This window comes from Protopterus annectens, chromosome 12.part0 (assembly GCF_019279795.1).
Source record: "Protopterus annectens isolate FY-2018-M chromosome 12.part0, PAN1.0, whole genome shotgun sequence".
NCBI lineage: Eukaryota > Metazoa > Chordata > Ceratodontiformes > Protopteridae > Protopterus > Protopterus annectens.
Window position 1 is genome coordinate 1,412,292,423 of NC_056746.1, and position 21,380 is coordinate 1,412,313,802.

The 21,380-nt window shown below is 39.2% G+C and overlaps 1 protein-coding gene across 1 annotated transcript in view; it reads right to left on the reverse strand.

The window, feature by feature from the left end:
• The window catches only part of DHX35 (DEAH-box helicase 35), an 844,978-nt gene that overhangs the window by 417,371 nt on the left and 406,227 nt on the right, over positions 1–21,380 (reverse strand). Inside the window, exon 12 of the mRNA XM_044090458.1 lies at positions 16,117–16,327. Coding sequence (XP_043946393.1) covers positions 16,117–16,327 — 211 coding nt within the window. The remainder of the gene's footprint in view (positions 1–16,116; positions 16,328–21,380) is intronic.

Sequence of the window (21,380 nt, forward strand, 5' to 3'; positions counted from 1 at the left end):
GTGGATCTCGTCTTGTCTTTCCTTCCGAGGTTCTTCGTGGTGGTGAATTAGAAGAGGAATTTGAGGTGAATCAGGTGGAAAATTTCCTCACTCAGACTAGAGATGACACCTTAGGGACAGGATAGTTTATTTATTTATTTTTATTTTATTTTACATTTGTTGACCGGGCTAGTCTAACTGGATATATGTCCATTTTCAGCAGAGGCCCGGGGAGAAAAGCTCCACTACAGCATTATTATAAAATTGTAACCAAAAAATAGTACATAGGAGTAACATATTTTGAAAAAAAAATTTGATATAGAGACTAGTAAAAGTGGAATATTCATATAAGAGAATATAAAATGACATGTTTATAACAGGATTAACGTGTAAAGGCAATATTAGAAAGTTAAAATACAACAATGTAAAAAAGACAAGACGGTGAAAATTTTTTTTTTCTTCTTCTTCAACAGATGCATGAATTGTGCATGTGAAGATGGTGGAATGAGGAGGAAAGAAAATTTAGACAGGATTAGTACAGGGGCAAAGCCATTGGAAAGATAGGTGGATTCTTAGTTGCTTTTTGAAAAGTGGTGTGGATTCCAGGGATGTTATTTTGGTAGGAAGCTTGTTCCAATAATTACCAATGGTATTATTGAAAAGACAGTCTCCAGATTTGTTGTTAGATTTAAGGGTGGCTAGTAGTGACTTATTAGCTGAGCGTAGGGTTGTTAGATTTTTATAAGGGCTAATAAGGGTAGAGAGTATGGGTGTATTTGTAGGATGATACAGGATCTTGTGGGTAATAGTTAGTTGTTGGAAAAGAATTTGGTTTTGCAGTTCCAGCCATCCTAATTTTTTCAGATTTTGGCAATGGTGAGTACGGAATGGGGAACCAGTCGCAAATCTGGCAATGTTATTATAGGAGGTGACCAGTTTGTTTAGGTTATTTTTGGATAGGTTAGTGTAGATAGGTGAGGCATATAGAAGAGTGGAAATTAGGTGAGTTTGGGCAATAGTAGTCCTGGCAGAGGGAGTAAGGAAGGTTTTTAGTCTATAAAGTGAACCAAGTTTTCTATTAAGTGATTTGATAGTTAAGTTTATGTGTGGGTCAAAACTAAGATTATTCTCGATTGTTACACCTAAAACCTTAGTTGTGGTATCAGGTACTATTACAGTGCCATTATCTGATGTTACTGAGAAGTAGATAGGGGGAGACTTGAGTAGGGGTAAAAAGTAGGAGTTTGGTTTTCTTAGGGTTTAGGAGGAGACAGCGTTTGGAGAACCAGTCTTCTGCTAAGTTGAATACTTTTTGGGTGCTAGACTGTAGTTCAGCCTGAGATGCTGCAGTACAGATTAATGTAGAGTCGTTGGCGTATTGTATGCAGGTGGTTTGAGGGAGAGATGAATTCAGATTATTAATAAATATAGAGAAAAGGAGGGGTCCAAGAACAGAACCTTGTGGGACTCCAAGGGAGATAGGGAGGTGAGTTGATAGGTTACTGTCCCAGAGGACTGCTTGTTGTCTGTTTTCTAGATATGACTTAAACCATTTAATAGTTAAAGTGTCTCCTATAAGTGATTTAAGGGTGTCTAACATTAGGATGTGATTCACCATATCGAAGGCTTTGGAGAGGTCTAAAAATAGAGTTGAGGAGAGCAAGTTGTTATTGCGATTCTTATTAATACTGTCTATAAAGGATAGTATTGAGGTAGTGGTACTATGAAATGGTCTAAAGCCGTGTTGGCAATCAGCTAAGAGATTATTTAGTAGGAGATGATCAAGAAGTTGCCGATGAATGCATCTTTCCATAGTATTATCAAAGAAGCTACCTGACAATGGTTCAAGAAATATGACCAGTGCTACTTGAGTTTATGGGCATGTTCACTGCTAAGCCATCTTGTAAAGCACAATGCAGACATAGAACTCATGGTCAACCACACAAGGATCCTTACAAGATGCCTGAGCAAGTAAGGCAAACCATGCAAGGAGAACTACAAGAAATGTTAAATATAGGGTAATCCAGAACTCCAATAGCCTGTGGGCCTCTCCAGTGGAGTTGTTGCCAAATAAGATGGAAGCACTTGCTTCTCTGAAGACCATACAAAAACAGTCACATAAAAAGAGATGGACATTCTATGCCCAGTGAAGACAAAGCTGTAGATGAGCTAGGTAGGTAAGGTATTTAAACACCACTGAAACTAAGGGTTATTGGCAGGAACCCATGATACCTGCAAGGAAGGAAAGGTCAACCTTTGTCACCCCTTCAGAGTTGTTTTAATTCATCATCTTGTCTTTTGTGATGACGTATCCCTTAGCAACCTTTCAGGAGATGGTGAAGTACACGCTAGTAGGAGATGGAAACTCTGATCTTGCCTGCATAGATGGTATTGCTATATTTAACTGGTCCTGACAGGAACAAATGTAACTTTACAGAAGGGCCAGATTGACTATTAAGGTAAAACAAATGCCATATAGAAACGGCAGAAGTAGTTTGCCTTGCTCATTGGGTGGATAGTGGCAAAATTTTGCTAGAGTCTGCCAACGTGGAGGCCATCCAGATATAACCTACTCCTTTTATCAAAAAACAGGTAAGGGTGTTCCTAAGGAAAGTACAATATTACAGAAAATCAGCCCCACATTACAGTATCATAACAACTCCTGTCACAGGCCTTTCCTTGCAGAATAGACCAGAAAAAAAAAATAATCTGGGCTCTGGCTTGTTCCCAGTTTTTGGCCTGCAGACCAATCTTTCCGCCTAAAGGAGCATTCAGTTGGGAAGTGCTTGGAAGTTTTAAAAGCAGGTAATTGAGACAGTTTTCCATAGGGGGGAGTCTTACTACTTCCAGGTTTGGGTGCGGAAACCCCCCACTGCATAGTCTTGTGTGTCCCTTGGGACTGAAACCTGGGGTTTCTGCTGAGTCTGGGTTTGGCTTGAGAAGACCTAGAAGGGGCTGGAAAGGACCAATTTTTAGAGGGCCAGTGCCTACTAAATCTAGGAGGCTGAACTTGTAAGAAATCTTTAACAGTTTGCATATATTTAGCTTTATCTTCCATCTTTTTAAGAACTTCCTCAGCCTTGTTGCTAAACAGGTGGTCCTGATTTAAGGGCGCATCCAACAATTTAGCTTTAACATGATCAGGCAAACTTTGCTCCTTAAGCCAAGCATGCCTTCTGAGCACATACCCAGTAATAGCAGCCCTGCAAGAGGCCTCTAAAGAATCAAATCCACATTGCAAAGTATGTTTTCCAACCTCTTCAGCAGAATGCATTATATCCTGTAATTCTTTATTTTTAGCACAGTCAGGAATTAACATAATTTTCTGTTTAAGCAATCCAATAACATGTTGTTGATAATTTAACATATGAAACTGGCAGTTTAAAGCCCTAATGGCCAAGGTTGCAGAAGTGTAAACTTTCTTACCCCACCTATCCAGCGCCCTGGAGTCTCTATCAGAGGGGGTAGGATTTTTAGCAGTAGAAGCCTTAATGCCCTTGGGTCCCTGTGAAATAGTCTCTGGATCCACAATAGGATTTTTAAAAAGGAGCTTGTGAGAATCAGGAACCCTGTAATATCTGTCAGTTTTTCTGGGAGCAGGAGGCAAAGAGTCAGGGGCTAAATTATTTTCTGAAAAGGCATCAACAATATCTAGTACAGGAGGCATAGCTAAAGGCCTATGCTGAGGCAAAAGTAAGAAATCCCTAAGCTTCTTTTCTGAATCAGAAAAATCCTGGCTTTCCCAGTGGAAATGCTCCCTTGGAGTATGTGAGGTCTCACCAAAAGAAAAATCCTCTGGAGGGGAAGCAGAGGGACAAGAGTCCTCTGCATCAGAATCCTCATAAGTAGATAAGGGCAAATCCAGATCATCAGAAGAATCAGAAAAATCAGAACCCTGTTCAGAAGATTCATAAACAACTTCAGTCCTAGGTCTCTTAGAAGGGGGAGGTTGGCTTCCCCTGATTAGAGTTATAAGATCTTCAGCCATTCTTATCATTTGTTTTTTAGGCATAGAGGCCTAAGCATGCGGCCTGGGCATCGGTTTCTTAGGCATGGTTTGAGATTTTGGCCTAAATGAAGAAGGAGGCGTCGGTTTAATATCCAAGTCCGTAGGCCTGAATACACCCTCAGAAGCCAGTGCCTGCACAGTGGCTCCGGACCCATCTAAGGTAGAGACATCCGCAGGTTCCACAGTTGAAGCATTTCGCTGCATACCGCACTCTGAATGGGTCTCAGTAGAGGCCTGCGAGTCAGAAGTAGAGGGTATCATGGGCTGCGAAAACGCCTCACTGAATACCGGCGAACTGGCGACTGGCTTAGGAGAAGTGTCGTCAGCAGCTTTGGACCTCGGCGGCCTGTCTCTGTCTTTATCTTTGCATTTTTTCGGAATCCCGGTAGTTGGATGGCTAACCGACAACATTTCTGGATAATTAAACCGAGAACCAAAATATTTAGAAGTGAAAATATACCAACGACGGATAGTGCGCTGATTAAATACAGCACAAAACCAACAGCAAGGTACATCGTGGTCAGGGCCTAGGCAAGGAATACAGTACGAATGAAAATCTTTGTGAGGTATTTGCTTTCCACAAGTAATGCAATTATTAACTTTTACTGACATCGGTAAGGAGCAAGAAAAAGTTTCCCCAACGGGGTACTTAGCTTTAGTTGAAGACTTCGGTTCTGAAACTCGAAAACGAAAATTTCAAGAGTTGGCTGACCTGCACTTGCGAACTGCTTCTGCTTCAGGCACCACACGGCAAGAAAGACTGGTGTAATGGCGTTGACTGCATGTTTTATACCCCTGACAACCTGACGTCATGGGAGAAGGGACAGCAACAGAGGCAGGACCCAAGACTTTGTTAATCAGGCCGACTGAGGGCTACTGCAAGCAGATAATCCAAATGTAATGACATCAACAGTGAAACATGAAGAATATCTGGGTAGTACAACTGCTGGAACAGATGTTCTTAACTTCGGGTTTTGTTTCTCAATGGTCGCTCAAACAAAGTTCACTTGAATCTATTAAGGAGGGAGACTATTGGAAAAGTGAAAACAAGCACAGAAAACAAAACTGTTTTTACTTACTTTATTTATTTTTTTATCAAATATTTAAATAGCTGAATACAGTTTTATACGTGTTTCCTTTAAATTACATGCGTTCCTTTCTTAAACATAAATATATTGAGTACAAAATGATGAAAAAGAATTATATCAAACAAGAATTCAAGTTGACAAAAACATTCAAAATGTAAAATAAGCTTATAGTAACTATTTACACAATATAAACTAAGAACAAACAAGACAAGTGATCAAGGAGTAAGTGCTCCTTACACTATGCAAAGTAATAATCCCAATCAAAAAGCACAGGGGCACTCCAGGGCTGATTAAACAAATATATCCAAGGCTCCTTGATGCAAATATAGCTCCAAATGATAAACTCCAATACACAAGAATAGTCCAGAAGTTTATTGTAGATATGTAGGTTAGCAAATTCACCCTGATGGGCTTCTTCAAACCTGAGAATACAGAGAAGGATAAGAGAGGTGGTGGGGTTACTAAACGTTTTCACCAGCTCCAAGACTTTCACTCCCTGTGGCCTGCCATAGGTTTAATGCACTTTCCTACTACTAATACAAAAAAGAGATGGGGAAGAACTTTACACTGAATTTTTGTTAACAATATTTTCATTCAATTATAAAAAATTAGCTTAGTTGTAAAACGTTTGGCCAATATTTATAATTTTGTATTACTGAATTAGTCTCCAGATTTAATATCCCTATTTCTTTGCTGGTGACAAACCAGAACAGTAAACCAGAGAGCGAACTTCAAGGAACCAGTCCGCAGCTAGATACAAATGTAACTTTTAATAAGTTGTTGTTAAGCACTTTCGTTAAGACTAAACTTCATCAGAACAACAACAAAGTTAAAAAACACACCCATTTTATACCCTTCCTATTAATGTCATATGATGCAATGAAAAATCATTTAAAGTAAAAACATCTTAAATAGACATTAAAGAGAATTTTAAAAAATATATACATTGAAATTACTTAATACCATAATGCATCAATTTCAATAAAGGGGTAATAGAGCAACTATCATTTAATCCAGGATAGTTGTAAGCATCTAATAAAATCTGCCATATCAACTCGTCCTTATCGAAATGTTCATCTATTACCCATCCTTGTAAATCCCTTCTAACCTGTTCGATAATTAAAAAATTAAAATTGTGAGTCTCACATCTTTCAACATGTCTATAAAGTGCATTAGTAGACTTTTTATTCCTAATATCCAAAATATGTTCATATATCCATCTCTTAAAAGGTCTACTGGTTTTCCCAATGTAAAATGACAAACATTGGTTACATTGCACTAAATAAACCACATTAGATGTATTACAGAAAAAAGACCCTTTTATATTATATTTTCTATTCCTAATAGTAAATGTAGCCATGGCAATGGCACGAAGAACAGCAGCCACTTTTTTTTGTACCTAGATGTGACTTTGTGTTCACATTTATAGGTTCATAGGTAGGTACCAGGCTATCGGCCCAAGGGCCTAAGTAAGCCTAGCCAACAAGGTTCCCCGGCTTACGCCACCCAAGAAAGTTATTTTCCTGTGGTCCTGTTGAGCAGATACACAGAAGTGATCCCGAGGTGGATTTCCTATTTCCCATCCACTCATCAAGATTTTTCTTGAAGAGTGCTAATGAGGAACTTTGCTCTTGTTCCAGAGTATGGGAAGTCTCTGGGACAGGAATCTATCCCTCCAGCATGTCCTGTTTATTGTGGTGACAAGGTTTAGGTCCCTAGAGCATGTAGCTCAGAGGGATTGGGATTTCTTTAAGTGTAGCATGTCCAACAGCTCTGGGTTTGACATGGCTTTATATGTTAGGCAGAGATCACCTTGAAGTAGGCGATATGCTATGGAGTAAAGTTGGAGTTTTTTGAGACGGTCAGTGTAGGGCATCTGTTTGAGGCCAGTAATCCTCTTTGTGAGGTACTTCTGTGGCCTTTCCAGCTGCTGCAGATGTCTTGTGAGGTACATTCCAAAAGGGGCGTTGTACTCTATAATGAGTCTGAGTGTCAAGTAGAGGGGAACAATGACCTCTTTTTTTCCTGGATGAGAACCCTTTTGTGATGAAGTGTGCCACGTAGAAGGATTTCCTGACTACTGTGGTGATGTGATTATCAAAGGACAGCCTACTGTCCACCTGGGTCCCAAGGTCTCTTATCACACATTCGGCATTAAATAGACTGCGGCCTATGTGGTAATTCATGGGTACAGAGTTTTTACCAAAGGGGATGACAATGCACTTTTTTGCACTGAGCTTGAGGCCATGGCTCTGACACCAGGCATCTGCCTCAGTGAGGCCCTTCTGTAGGATGTCCACATCATTTGGGGACTCGACTATGGCTCCTAGTTTGCAGTCATCTGCGAACTTCATTAGCCAAAGGCCTTCTGTGTTAGCCTGTACTTCAGAGAAGTAGAAACCAAACAGGAGAGGTCCCAGGACTGAACTGGACCTCTTTTCCAATTTAGTTTTTAAAGACCTGTCTTTTTTATAAGCCACTCTTGGTGTTGGACCTAATTTTTCAGCAGCATCTCCATTCTTTAAAAATACATGCCAGTTTTTGCAAATGCTATCAAAAATTGAATGACTATCTAAATTATAAGTTGTAACAAAACTAAATGCATATCTATTATTAAAATCTGTTGGGAGTCTCAATAGTTGTCATTTGTGTACTGGAACATCCAACAATAGGTACATAAATACCATTGCTTCTCTTAGTGGTGATTTCATAGATTACACCACTTAAAAACTGTTCAGGGTAACCCCTTCTATGGAACATATCCACTACTTTCTTAGCTTCCAACCTAAAATTATCATCATTAGAAACCATTTTAGTAACACAAAATAACTGCCCCTTAACTACTGCCTTTTTTTATGTTTAGGGTGCCAGCTAGAATAGTGTAAGTAAGTAGTGGAGAAAGGGGGTTTCCTGTATAAATTATAGAGTAGAAACAATGTTTTTTAAAATCCTTCCCAATCTCAATATCTAAAAAGGAAATTTTTCCCTATGATATTGTGAAGAAAATCTTAAAAAATCAACCGTATTATTAATATATAACAAAAATCCATTCAACTTCTCCTCTGTGTCCATCCAATATATAAAAAGATCGTCCAAAAATCTGGCATATAAAGACCAACAGTTAGAATATTCACTTTGAAAAATATATTCTGTTTCTCACTGGGCCACGACATGGTTAGCAAAACTGGAGGCACAAGCTGCCCCCATTGCAACACCTGTAATCTGTTTATAGGTTTGAACTTCAAAATAGATAAAATTATTTTGTGCAAAATCTAGTAATCGAAGCAGATCACTTCATTCTGATTTCTTTGCACTTACTTTTCTAGCAGTGGACATTACACACCAAAGTAATAGGTAGCTTGTCTTTCCAGACATGAATATACAGGAACATTGAACAAAACAATTTCTTTACTTATAGGAAAATTATCTGACTTCATTGTTTGACCAAAATAGCTGTTCTTTTCCCAAAACTCCTTCACTGATACACAATCACACACTATATGCTACCAATCTGCTTTAATTTGTAAGTTGCATCCCCAACACTGTGTCATATTTTAAACATTTTAGATATTTTCCCTGGAATGTAGAATGCTCTATGAATGCATTTACGTGTGTATCTATCTATATATATATATATATATATATATACATACATACATACAGGCAGATAAGAAAGATAGATATACACACACACACACACACACACACACACACACACACACACACACACACACACACACACACACACACACACACACATATATATATATATATATATATATATATATATATGGGTCCACTTCAAAATACTGACTTTCAAAATCAAAATCCCTAAACTCAAAATACTGAGACCAAAATCTCTAAAGCTCAAAATACTGAAAACTGGGATATTTTTTTTTTTATATATTTTATAATGTATAACACATCCTTCTCTGTGAAACCATATTCTGGTCCATGATGGTCCATGATGGATACATTTCCAATAACTATCATTTAATTGTAATTTGTACTAGACTATAATTTTATATAAGTCAGACAAAACTGATTTTTTAGATGTATTTTATAACAACTGCACAAATGTATCCTAATAGTTTATGTAATCTAGTAGGAATGTTTCCTTTTGTACAAATACATTTTTGCTATATATGTTCTATAATATTCTGTAAACTTAACCAATCTTCCCCTCTTAAAATCATATTCCTTAATGAATCTATATTTCAATGTTCTAAAAATAATCAAACCAAGCTATAAATTTCTTTTGAGGCCATTATACCATATTATTACTCTCTGTTCCGTCTATTAATCTCTTTGTTCCACAAAACTGGGAAATGATTTCCAACCAATTTTAATTCTAGATTTCTGTATACAAATTGTATAAAATATATTAATGTATGTTGAACTTGTTTGAACATAAATATATTGAAATAGACATATCACTAACCACATTTTATTGCTTCCAGTGCTTTGATAATTTACATTTCATTCTTTCAAATAGCGATTTTTTTAAATTTTTTAAATCAGCTTCACACACACACACACACACACACACACACACACACACACACACACACACACACACACACACACACACACACACACACACACACACACAAGTGTGTGTGTGTGTGTGTGTGTGTGTGTGTGTGTGTGTGTGTGTGTGTGTGTGTGTGTTGTGGAGTACTTTGAGACAGTTTCAAACAAAGACTACAGCAGTAAACATTGGACCCACAAATTAATTGGTTCAGCAATATCCATATTTATGGGGGCATTATAAGATGAAGTACTTAAGAGTGTGGATTAACAAGGATTCTATTATGGCAGCAAAAGATATGTGGGAAGAGACAAAACAAAAGATAATACAAACACTGACAACCTGGAAGCTCTTAATTATGGATGAGGATGGTAATATACAGTAGTGAAAATATTTCTAGTTCCTTTAGTTTTATATATAGGTCAATCATATTTTTATCAAACACAGGAGAAGTTGTGGACAATACTTAAGTGGGATAAGCTTATTTTCCCCACAGAACAAGGTGGTTTAGGATTACCTGATTTTAAGGGATACTTTAAAGTTAAGTAGCTAAGACTCACACACATAACACAAGTAGAAGGTTAAAAGTCAAAGTGAAAAGGAATAATTACGAAACGGGATGGGGGAGCGACAATGAGAAGTAAGTAGAGAATAGGATTTTGGTGCGGGTCGTTAAAGAGAATAACAACAACTATACAGAATATTACATTCATAAAGTAGCAGAAAGTATTCTAAGAAGTATGCCAATGCAGAAAGTAGATTTTATCAAAAGGGATGAATGCAAGTAGGGGTAAAGAAAATGAAAAAAAGGTTTTGCGAGACACTACTAAACAGAATTTTCACAGGAACCAAGGTACTGGGAACAAACAATAAGAGCGGGTAAGGCAACAGAGTGAGATAAGGCCAATCAAAACTTTGGACTGCAGGTTAGAGATTGCCATCCCAACCAAGGACTGATAACAGAGTTTAAGCAAAGATAAAGGGACGGGGGAGTGTTAAGTGAAAGATTAATTCTGGTATAGAATTTTTAGTTAAGTCTATAACAGATGTTGCTATTTAAAAAGAGAAAATTAGTAGGGCGTACACAACACTGAATAGTAGCTGCAAGAATCAATCAGAGGAGATTATTAAAGATTGGGACGACAGAATGGAAAGACAATTTACAAAGATACAATGGGAGGGTAGCTGTATGGCTTGAGTATGCGACAAAGTTCAGAAGGTTTACATTTTTTGCTTGGCAGAGTTTGCACAGGTATTTTTATACCCCAAACAGATGTTACAGAATTCTTTCTCAGGTAGTTGGCACATGCTGGAAGGGTGATGAGAAAGACAGACATTAAAAAAAAAAGAAAAGAAAAAGATGGGAGGTTGGTATAATGGTTAAGGTTTTTACCTTACAGACATAAGGTACAGGGTTTGAGTCTCACATGGGGTAACTGACTAGGCTTAAAAATGGCCACCAAGGACAGTTAACCTAGTACTAATCTATGAAGCCAAAATACCCTGCCCTGCAGATTTAAAAATTTGCCTACAAAGTACTTTAGCAAAAATGTTGGGGAGCAAATGGTAGTAATAAAAGAAATTACTCTTTTGAACTGGAATGTAGGATCTGAATTGCCTCAGCATACTAAGGCCTTAAAAATGTAATGCTATCAGCTGCCAAAAAAAAACCTAAGCAAACTATAACTGAAGCAATGAACGCTGTAAAGGAAGAACTGGAACTGGGATATTTAGAAAAATGAAGGAGCATATCTCACGACCTCTAAGTAAGCCTACAATAATGAGGGCACAGGGGATAAAGGCCATAAATCAGAAACAGATTTGAAATATTCATAGGTTCATAGGTTTGCACTTATAAACTTAAAAAAAAGGTGTGAGAATAACAGGTTTTGTTTTTGTATGCATTTTCTGCAGAATATGAAATCTGAAGCTTAAATGTATGCAATTATTTAGGGACTTAAGCCCTCAATGATCTGCCAGAAAAAAAAAAATTATGAGGAACAGACCAAAATATGATGCAAAAATCTGGACAGTGGAGAGTATAGGAAAGACGACATTACCTATAAATAAATGGAATCTTTGAGAATAATACATACAAAATAATGCACAGGAGGAGGAGACGTGAGGCTAAATGGAAAGTAGCAAATGAAAAGTTTCTATAAAATTGGAGTGAATGAAAATTAAAAGCACATCAAAAACAAAACATACATAATACAAGAAAATAATAATGGAAATATTACTATGATTTTTTTATATTAATGCACTTGTACTCGCGTGACTCTTTAAAACATAATGACTCAATAAAGTTGTTTAAAAAAATCACAGTACACAAAACATCACAACTCAGTTTATAGCTGCACTTTTCTTATAAATAAGCAGTCTAAGAAAGACTGCTGCCTCTTTTAAAACATGCTCATGAAAACAATACTATGCCGTATATAGCACAACAAAATTCCATACAAACTATGTCTATATTCTGTACAGAAAATGAATAAATTTGAGTGTTATTGTCTTTCATGATTCAGTTACCTAAACTAAGATATCTAAGGTTACCAGATCCACTGATTAGTAACTTTCAAAAGTCTCTGCTCCTTTGAAGAAAGAGGGACTTCCATCTGTTGACGAATTAAGTGTCAGAAGTCCCATAGATAGGTCTATTTTTGTAGTTCATGGATTTGCAGAACACCAGGTTATACTGAAGATGTTGTTGAGAAAACAGGAATTAAAATATTCAACTGTACAGTCCAGTGAGAGGGTAAATGGAAGTTTATATTCAGCACTGTTTTGTGTATTACTGAATGTTCCATTGCTAATGTGTTTAATATTTCAAAAGTAAGGGGTCATGGTGTGTTTAAATATTCTGTTCTAATACCACATTGCAAATAATGACAAGTAGTCACTGAACATGTATGGCATATTGTCAGTTGTAAATATAACAATCCAGTTAAGTACCTTTCTTTACCAGTTTTTTTTTTTTTTTTTTGAATAGTCTAGTTGTTTTAAAAAAAAAAAAAAAAATATATATATATATATATATATATATATATATATATATATATATATATATATATATATATATATATATATATATATATATATATATGAAAGGATTGAACTAGTGTTTGGAGGATGGATCTAGTCAAAGATTAAGACCCACTGTAACCACAAAAACAGGTAATTTACACACACACACACACACACACACACACACACACACACACACACACACACACACACACACACACACACACACACACACGTAAAACAACAAGTAGTGCTAGGAACAACTGATTAGGATACATGTATCATGACTACAAAATGAAAACCAAAAAACAAAGATCAGCACCGAATGCAAACACAAAATAAGTGCTGTTAATGTTAAACCACCAGTGAAGCAGAAACAATTCCAGCCCAGGGGCCAGATTTCAAAACAGCTATGTTCTCAGTGCAAGCCTCCCCTGATTCCAAAAGGCATGGTCTCAGTGTATGCGACTTACTTCAGTGTAAGGTCAGTCTATAAGCAGACTTATGCCAGGGGCCAGATTCCAAAACACCTGCTCTCAGTGTAAGTGGTCACAGCCTCCTCAAGATTAGAGAACAATGATCACACACTGCACACCTTGTTAGGGTTAGTCACTTGACAATGAAAAACACTAGAGCTAAGTGATTCGGACATGTTGACAAATGTCAACAAATGGGAATGGGTGCCTGCCACCAATAAGCAGGATGACTGCCTAGTTGTTAATACATGGAATAAGCTCTCACCTCCTTTACATCTGAATCTCTCAGAAGCAGGTTGTAAGCAGGTAATCCAGCCATGTCTTGCTATCACATGCATATGGAACTATGGCATTATATGACCATGTGTCTTCTCCTTTTCATTTCCTCTCCAAACTGGGCCATGTCTACAACAGCTGCCTCACATCAGTATATTACTTTTACCCTGATGCTCATCCAAGCCCACTCTATTCACATTTCCTTTGCACATTTCCACCTCTCATTCATCATCAGTCAGTCATCATACTTCATTTATTTTCTTTATTTCTTCACCCTGAACTCTCTCTCTCTCTCTTAATATATATATATATATATATATATATATATCCTTCTTTCTCTCAGACCCCTTAACTCTATGCTTAGTCTATTTACTAATCTCCTTCTGCCTCCTCCTCCTCACTCGGTTTTTAGCTCAAACACTATGAACTCACTACTCATCCCTTTTCTTTATTCTTCCCCCATTTCCCAAATTCCCTTTAGCCATATGAAAGTGAATACTCAGCTATCCCTTCTGACTCCTCGAGGTCAGTGTCTGAAGTGACGGACTCATCTGGAGAGTCTACGTGCTTCCTCTTTCAAGTTCTCTTCCAAGGGGGCTCCTCAGAAGGGTATTCTGGAGAGGCCTCGGAAGAGAGGGGTTCACCCAATGGGGGATCCTGAGACTCTGGATCTCTGCTGTCCTGTGGAATGGGTAGTGCCGAGACAGTAGCCGGTGCCTTAGGAGGACGAGTGCTGTTATCCTTATGTGAAGCTGTAGGGGAAGACAGCACACTCCTCATCAGCTCAAAGGCAGATCCCACTGGCTCCAAAGACTCCCTCGGCTTCGAGGAGACAGAGGAAGCCACCGGACCCAGCGAGATTGGCCCCGAGGCCAATGTAGGAGCTGAGCTCAACCGGGCAGACACTCCAAGGGGTAGGCTCGGCACCGAAGAAGTTCGGGGCCGAGAATCCCTCTCAGGGTTGACCGTGGAACACTGGCTCCCAGATTCTCCGGACGGTGCCAAGAGTGCCGGAGCAGAAGTCAGTTCCATGATCTCTGAAGTGGGTCTCGGAATTAACGGATCCACAGTAAGTGGCACCAAGCACTCCGGCTCCGAAGGTCCAGCTTGGCTCGGAGGAGGAACAACAGTGGGTACAATGGCTATAGTAGGCTCCGAGACCAGATGGGTCAGGGCCAAAAATAATTTGGTTAGCGCCGGTGATTTCCAACAGTCTGCGCACCATCCGTTCCACGTCATCGTCAGATAAGCTCCTGGTGGACCTGGAGGATAGGGACGGAGAACGAGACCTGTGCAAAATGGGAGATCTCAATGTAGGGGAGACTGGTGAAATCTCAACAGAACAGCTCCGAGAAGAGGTATCTTGAGGCTCCAAAGACTTTGGAGCCAGAGAACCACGCTTGTCAATCAAAATAACCTCTGACGGTTCCGAAGACAGTTGGACCGAGGAAGTAGTGGCCTTAGATATTTTAGGTAACTTGACTGGAGGCTCCAAATGAGCAGGTGACTCTTTTTGAGGTTTGTCCTTTTTAGAAGAAGGAGAAGAAGAGGAAGGAGAAGAAGAGGAAGAAGAACCGTGGACAGCTTCCTCAAAAGTTGGCTTTAAGAGCCCATTAAGGATAAATTTGTTTCTCCTTTTTTGTAAAACCCTGGCACTGAAGGAATGACAGAATGTACAATCCTCTTGCAAATGAATAGCTCCAAGGCAATAATCACAGATGACATGACTGTCAGTAATAGACATCCTTTGGGAACATTTCTGGCATTTCTTGAAGCCCAAAGTCTTATGTTCCTTCTCCTTTGGGTCTTTGGACATGATTATGACAAGAGACCACAATCTAACAACAGAAAATTCTAAATACTGATATATAACTAACTACAACAGGAAACACTGAGCAGACAGACAAAGGAAGATAATAGGGCCTCAAACTAAAACGGCCCTAAATCCCAGGAAAACAACACACCAACTACAAGCCCTCTAACTGAAACGGGCGAAGAGCTCTCTAACTTAAATGAGCTACTATCAAGCTATACAAAAAAGACACAACAACAAAACCACTACAAGGGATACAGTAAAGCCTACAAAAATGACGGACAAAGGCAGCACCAAATAGGAATAATACCTATAAAAATCTAAATATACTAATTCAAAAGGCTAACTATGCAACTACAATGCTAGAAGAAAACGCCCACTATAATATATAAACAGAAAAAAGGTCTAATGAATGTAATAAGTAGAAAAAAATCACAACTTAGCCATGGCCAAGAAGAGCGCATCCAACCTCATAAAGCGGCAAATGAGATCTGGGGAGTTACACCACTGCATCATGAGTTACCTACTTGCCACAAGCCAAGTTTGAGTCTTTCAGCTGTGTATTCGTTCAAGTCGGAGCCAAGAATCGGCTCCGAACCCATCATTGTAAGAATGAAGGCGAGATAGGACAACATAACATCATTAGGTTTTGATCTTTCTTATGTTACTGATGAAACTACATAAGCCAGACTGCATTTCCCAATGTTCAACTGCATGACAGAAAACTACAAACTACTACAGACCTAAGTTTGATATCCACAACTTCAAGTTCTAATTAAGTTGCTTAACAGGCAAAACATCCAGTACACCAGTGAAATACACAGTTGTGGTTAATAGGTGTTGCTGATTAACAAAGATTGTGTAAACATAAGTAAATACTTATCTTCATCTCTTCTCTTTTTTGATTTTTCTCTTCTTACCTGTATAAAGCCTGTAACATTTTCCAGAGCGATTTCTACCTGCTCGACCAGCTCTCTGACTCGCTGATGCCTGGGACACTGGAACCACCACCAAGGACTCAATGCCTGTTTTGTGGTTATAGGCCCTCAGTTTGACGAAACCACAGTCAATTACAAATACAATCCCATTTATAGTGATAGATGTCTCTGCTATATTTGTTGCCACAACCACCTATAAAGAATATCATACCAAAATCACAACTGATTAAAACAAACTTTGACTGTAAAGCCTCTTAAGCTTCACACAAGCATTAAGCATACCAGATCTCAAAACAAATCAGTTATGACAGGCCAGAAGAAGATAAATGTCACCTACCTTCCACACCTTTCTTCTGATCCTTCTGACCAGGTTTCTTTACTTACCTGCAACAATGAACTCTAACCACTGCCCCACCCCCAATTTAGTGTCAAGACCACAGCTAAAAAAGGGAATTTACTGTCACCTTTTATTTGAAATAAATTTTATTTACTTTACTTTGGTTCATAGGAGGTTACTAGGCTAATGACCTTCGGGCCTTTACAAGCCTAGCCATGTAAAAACCTGTGTACCCTAATTGACCATAGTTAGATGGTCACTGTTAGCACAGTGATTCTATGATCAGCACAGACTACCCTGGTCCATAAGGGACATAGGTGCCACACCCGGGGTGAGTTTACAGTCACCCATCCAATTGTCAAGGTTGTGCTTAAATAGGGTAATTGAGGAGCTCTGCTTCATGTGAAGTGGGAGCTTATTCCAGAGGAGTGGCAATCTCTGGGAGATGCATCTGTCTCTCCAACACATTTTGTTAATGTCACAGGCTATGTTGAGATCCTGGAATGACTCTTGTCCCATTTGATTTGCAGATGTGCAGCATTTCCATTATGGCATAATCAGACAGCTCTGTAGACCAGGCACAGTCCACCTGTCTTTTCATGTAAGTCATGTTTTGGAGGCCCTGGATTCTCTTGGTTAGAAACCTCTGTGGTCTCTCCAGTTGCTGCAGGTGTCTGGTGAGGTACATACAGAAGGGAGCACTGCACTCAATTAGTGGTCTGATAAGGGTCGAGTACAGTAGAGTTATAACCTACGTAGTCTTGGATACGATGGCCTTATATGGAAAATAGAAGGCTTTCCTTACCACTAGGGGCACATGGTGACCGAAGTTCCAATTGCTATCAACCTGTGTTCTTAAGTCTCGCACCACTGGATTTGAGCTTAGAGCTGTGCTATCTATATCATAATTAGCAGGGGCTGCTTCTCTGCCAAAGGGGTTAATGAGGCTTTTTTTCTGCATTTAGTTTTAGTCCATGACTTTGGCACCAATAATTTGTCTGCGTCACCCCCTTCTGTAACATGTTTACATCGCTGGGTGGCTCAATGACAGCACCCTGTCTGCAGTCATCTGCAAACTTAGTAAGCCACAGGTCATCTACTTTCACCAGGACCTCAGAGAAATAGATTCCAAACAGTATAGAGCCGAACACAGATTCTTGTGGTACTCCACTGGTAACTGGTCTACTGGTGGAGGTGGACTCCCGAACTTTGACAGTGTGTATTCTGTCAGTCAGCCAGTTGGCTACCCATCTAATGAAATATGGGGAAATTCTCTCAATGATCCCTGAGTGGGGGACTGTGTCAAAAGCCTTCGTTAAATCAAGATAGGTGGTATGTACTGCTTTGCCCTCATCCAAGGCTTTGGTGATATTCTCAAAGAAGTCAATCAGGTTTAATAAGCAAAATCTACCCTTGATGAAACCAAACTGGGTCGAGTCAAGAGTTCGAAGGTCACCTGTGTCCTTGTTGATAAGGTCCATGATGATTCTTTCCATGGCCCTGCAAATAAGGCTAGTTAGGCTTATGGGTTGATAGTTTCCTGGGTCGATGGATTGACCCCCTTTACGCAAGGCGATTACTGTTGCTGTTCTCCACTCTGCTAGAATAAACCCAGTGCCCAGGCTATTGTTACAGAGAGTGGCAAATGGTTCCACTTGGTCTTGTTTTAGATTGCTTAATAAGCAACACAGGATGTTATATTGTCCCACTGAGGCTGTGATTTTAGCCTTGGAAAGTGCTTGTATGACCTGCTCTATGGAGATTCTCAGTACAGGACTGTTGTCAGGAATGCTTTCGGGTATTGTCTGGTGGGAACAGAGGGGTGAACTTATTGCCAAATCTTGTATAACCACAGTCTATCACAAAGACCAATATTCTTCACCGCAATAATAATCCAATTCCTTGAAGTGCAAAGGATTTATTATAAAACACTGCTTATCTCATATAAAACGAGAATATTTTCGTTTTATATGAGATAAGCAGTGTTTTATAATAAATCCTTTGCACTTCAAGGAATTGGATTATTATTGTGGTGAAGATTATTGCCCAATCCGTCAGCTAGCAGGTTGGCAATTTCCTCAGGTTCGGTGTGAGTGGTACCATCAACTATAAGTTCGACACACAGCTGGGCATTCCCTTTTAGGTTTCAGATGTAGTTAAGGAATGCTCTGTGGAGGTATTCTTCCTCTGTTGAGTAAGTTCTCTCTGTTCTTAGACATCAGTTTCTTTCTTTCGTTATATAATTTATTTATACTTACAGTCCACCAGGGTGCCTTTTTTTTCGGGAGGACCTGGTTTTAGCCCTGTCAGGTACAGCTGAGTAAACACATTTACTTAAGTGGCTATATAAGGCATCTGTGTACACTTCTGCATAGGAGTCATTGCTGGCTGTGTTAGCAGTGGCCTTGAAAAGTTTTATACCATCACTTAGTAGGCTATAGTTTGCTTTGTAGAAATGTTTCAGTTTTTTTGCTCCTGTGGAGGTGTCAGGTTTGATCTTTACTTCAAACACTAATTTATGGTCTGACCTTACCAGGAAGGGCAACACACAGAGAGGGAGAGCAGTGACCCCCCCCATACTGTTGAGCAGTAGGTCTAAGACATTTGAGCCCCTTGTGGGGGTGAAGACCAACTGTTCCAGGGTATTTGAAATAAAAAAATCAATGAACTTCAGAATAATCATGTTTGTGCTCATCATGTAAGTCATCCAATTGATGGAAGGATAGTTGAAATCTGCCAAGACCAAGGAATTTGGCTGTATACTGAGAGGCTCTGACACGTCCAGGTGGGTGGTGTGCTTCTCCTGCTTCATGGTGAAGGACCTGTAGCTACTGATGATGTGGAAGGGTACTTTGAGAGAGAGTTGCACTGTTTTACCAGTGTTGAGGTGTATTTGGATTTTATGAAGATGGTTACACCTCTACCTCTGGTTCTGTCATGCTCGTTTTGAGGTCTGAACGTGTGAAAGGCATTGTAGCCTTGTATCTGCGTGGGTGCTCTCTGCGGCCTTGAACCAAATCTCAGGGACTGCACATACATCAGCATCTTCCAAGGTGAGGAGTGCTTCCAGGGAGTGCAGTTTACTGTTTAGGCTCCTAGCATTTAGCAGCATGACCTATTAATTATTAGTTATTTAACAAATGTCAATGTCACATAAAAAAAGGTATTAGTTTTTTTACGTTTAGAAGGACATAATCTGCTGAATAATAACTAAGATATGCCACACCAACACTGCATACATGTGTATATCCATGAGGGATCTCATCAATGTATCTTAAAGAACAGTCAGAGGAGCCGTGCAGCCTGCTAACTTCAAACTTATGATCCACGGCACAAGATGAATACTCCAAATACAGAATCTGTGAAGACTGATGTCACCAGCCTGAAATATGCAAAATGTCAAATGATACCACTGTCAGGTATCAAATGCATAATGCATACATGATGGTAATCTACATCTGGTTTACTAAGCTACCAAGTGTGCAATCAAAATGTCAACTGCAACTGGACAAAAGCCATTACTTCAGTCAGGCAAAGTACCCAGAACCCTCATGGGGATTTAGGTCCACTACACCTCTAATACTTTAAAACATACCAACTCCAAGGCTACACAACCTCACTGGAAATGGAAATAATTAGTTTTGTTGAAAAACAGAGTATGCCTTTTTCAAGAAGGTTCTGACACTTTGAGAATTCAAATATTTACATAGTCAAGATGAAGAAGACTTGATTCCTTTTGTTTTTCAAATGTCCAGTTTTCACTATCAAGAAGCTGAACTCACTTTAAATATTTTCAGACTTCGCAAATCTATACCATTCAGTAAAACTAATGTGATATTAAATAAATTTTCTGATGCAATATAGCACAGCTGAATAATTATAAACACCTCCACATAGCTGAACAAACCAAAGCTCTAGAAAGCACTGTCACTCCAGTATGACACTTTATTCAAACAGATTGACCATTTTCGTCCTGCTAATTCACAGACTTCATCAGGATGAATTGTTTTACATTAGGAAGGTTTGTGGCATGCACTGTGGTGGCAGGACAGGTAGCTTTCATCCTTCTAAGTTGGGAACTGCTAATTGAGAGCCCAGTGTCTGTTATTCTTAAAGTGTATTAGTTCTGGTTTAAGCACTTGGGCTTCAGGCCAGTTATTTTACATTAAGAAGGTTCGTGGTCTGCACTCTTGTGGGAGAAGAGGCTGGACTCTGCCCTTCTGAGCTGGGAATTTCTGGTTAAAGGTTTATAGTGCCTGAATATTTGAACTGTATCTTACTGAAATTGGTACACCTTGTTTGCTGTAGCATAGACTAGATCCAGGCCTGCTGAATCTAGCTTTGTTTATATGCTTGTTGTTTGTTTGCCTGTTATTCCCTGGAACGCTAATTCCACCTAATACGCGGCTTCTCAGCGCTTCTGTGGATCACTAGTGATGTCTGCTTTGCTTACTGTACTTATTTCCTTGTTTCACTTGAAAGAAAGTTACTTTTTGTCGGTTTTGCATTTGTTACCTGTAACACATTGCACTTAAGTTACCTGGCACTTGCTCACTAAAGCAATTATATAAGTCAGCACTAAAAATTAAAAGCACTACACCCTCACTCCCCACTGGCCCTTGTTTTCAATTATAAAGGAATTCCCAATATTATTCTAGCATGTCCAAAGGTCAGTTGTCAATCTCCTCTCCGGTCCAGCTGGTGAATCTGGGAATCTTGAGGCAATGTTACAACTGCCTCATGTACACAGACAACCCTCTCCTCCTCCCAACAAATTCCAACACATGTGAGAGATGCAACCATATAGCCAAACTGGAGGCTAAGCTCTCTCAACTCAGTACTGGCATAACCAGTTAGGAGGAGAAGGAAACCACACTCACTACAATTCCAGTCTCACATAGACCTACCA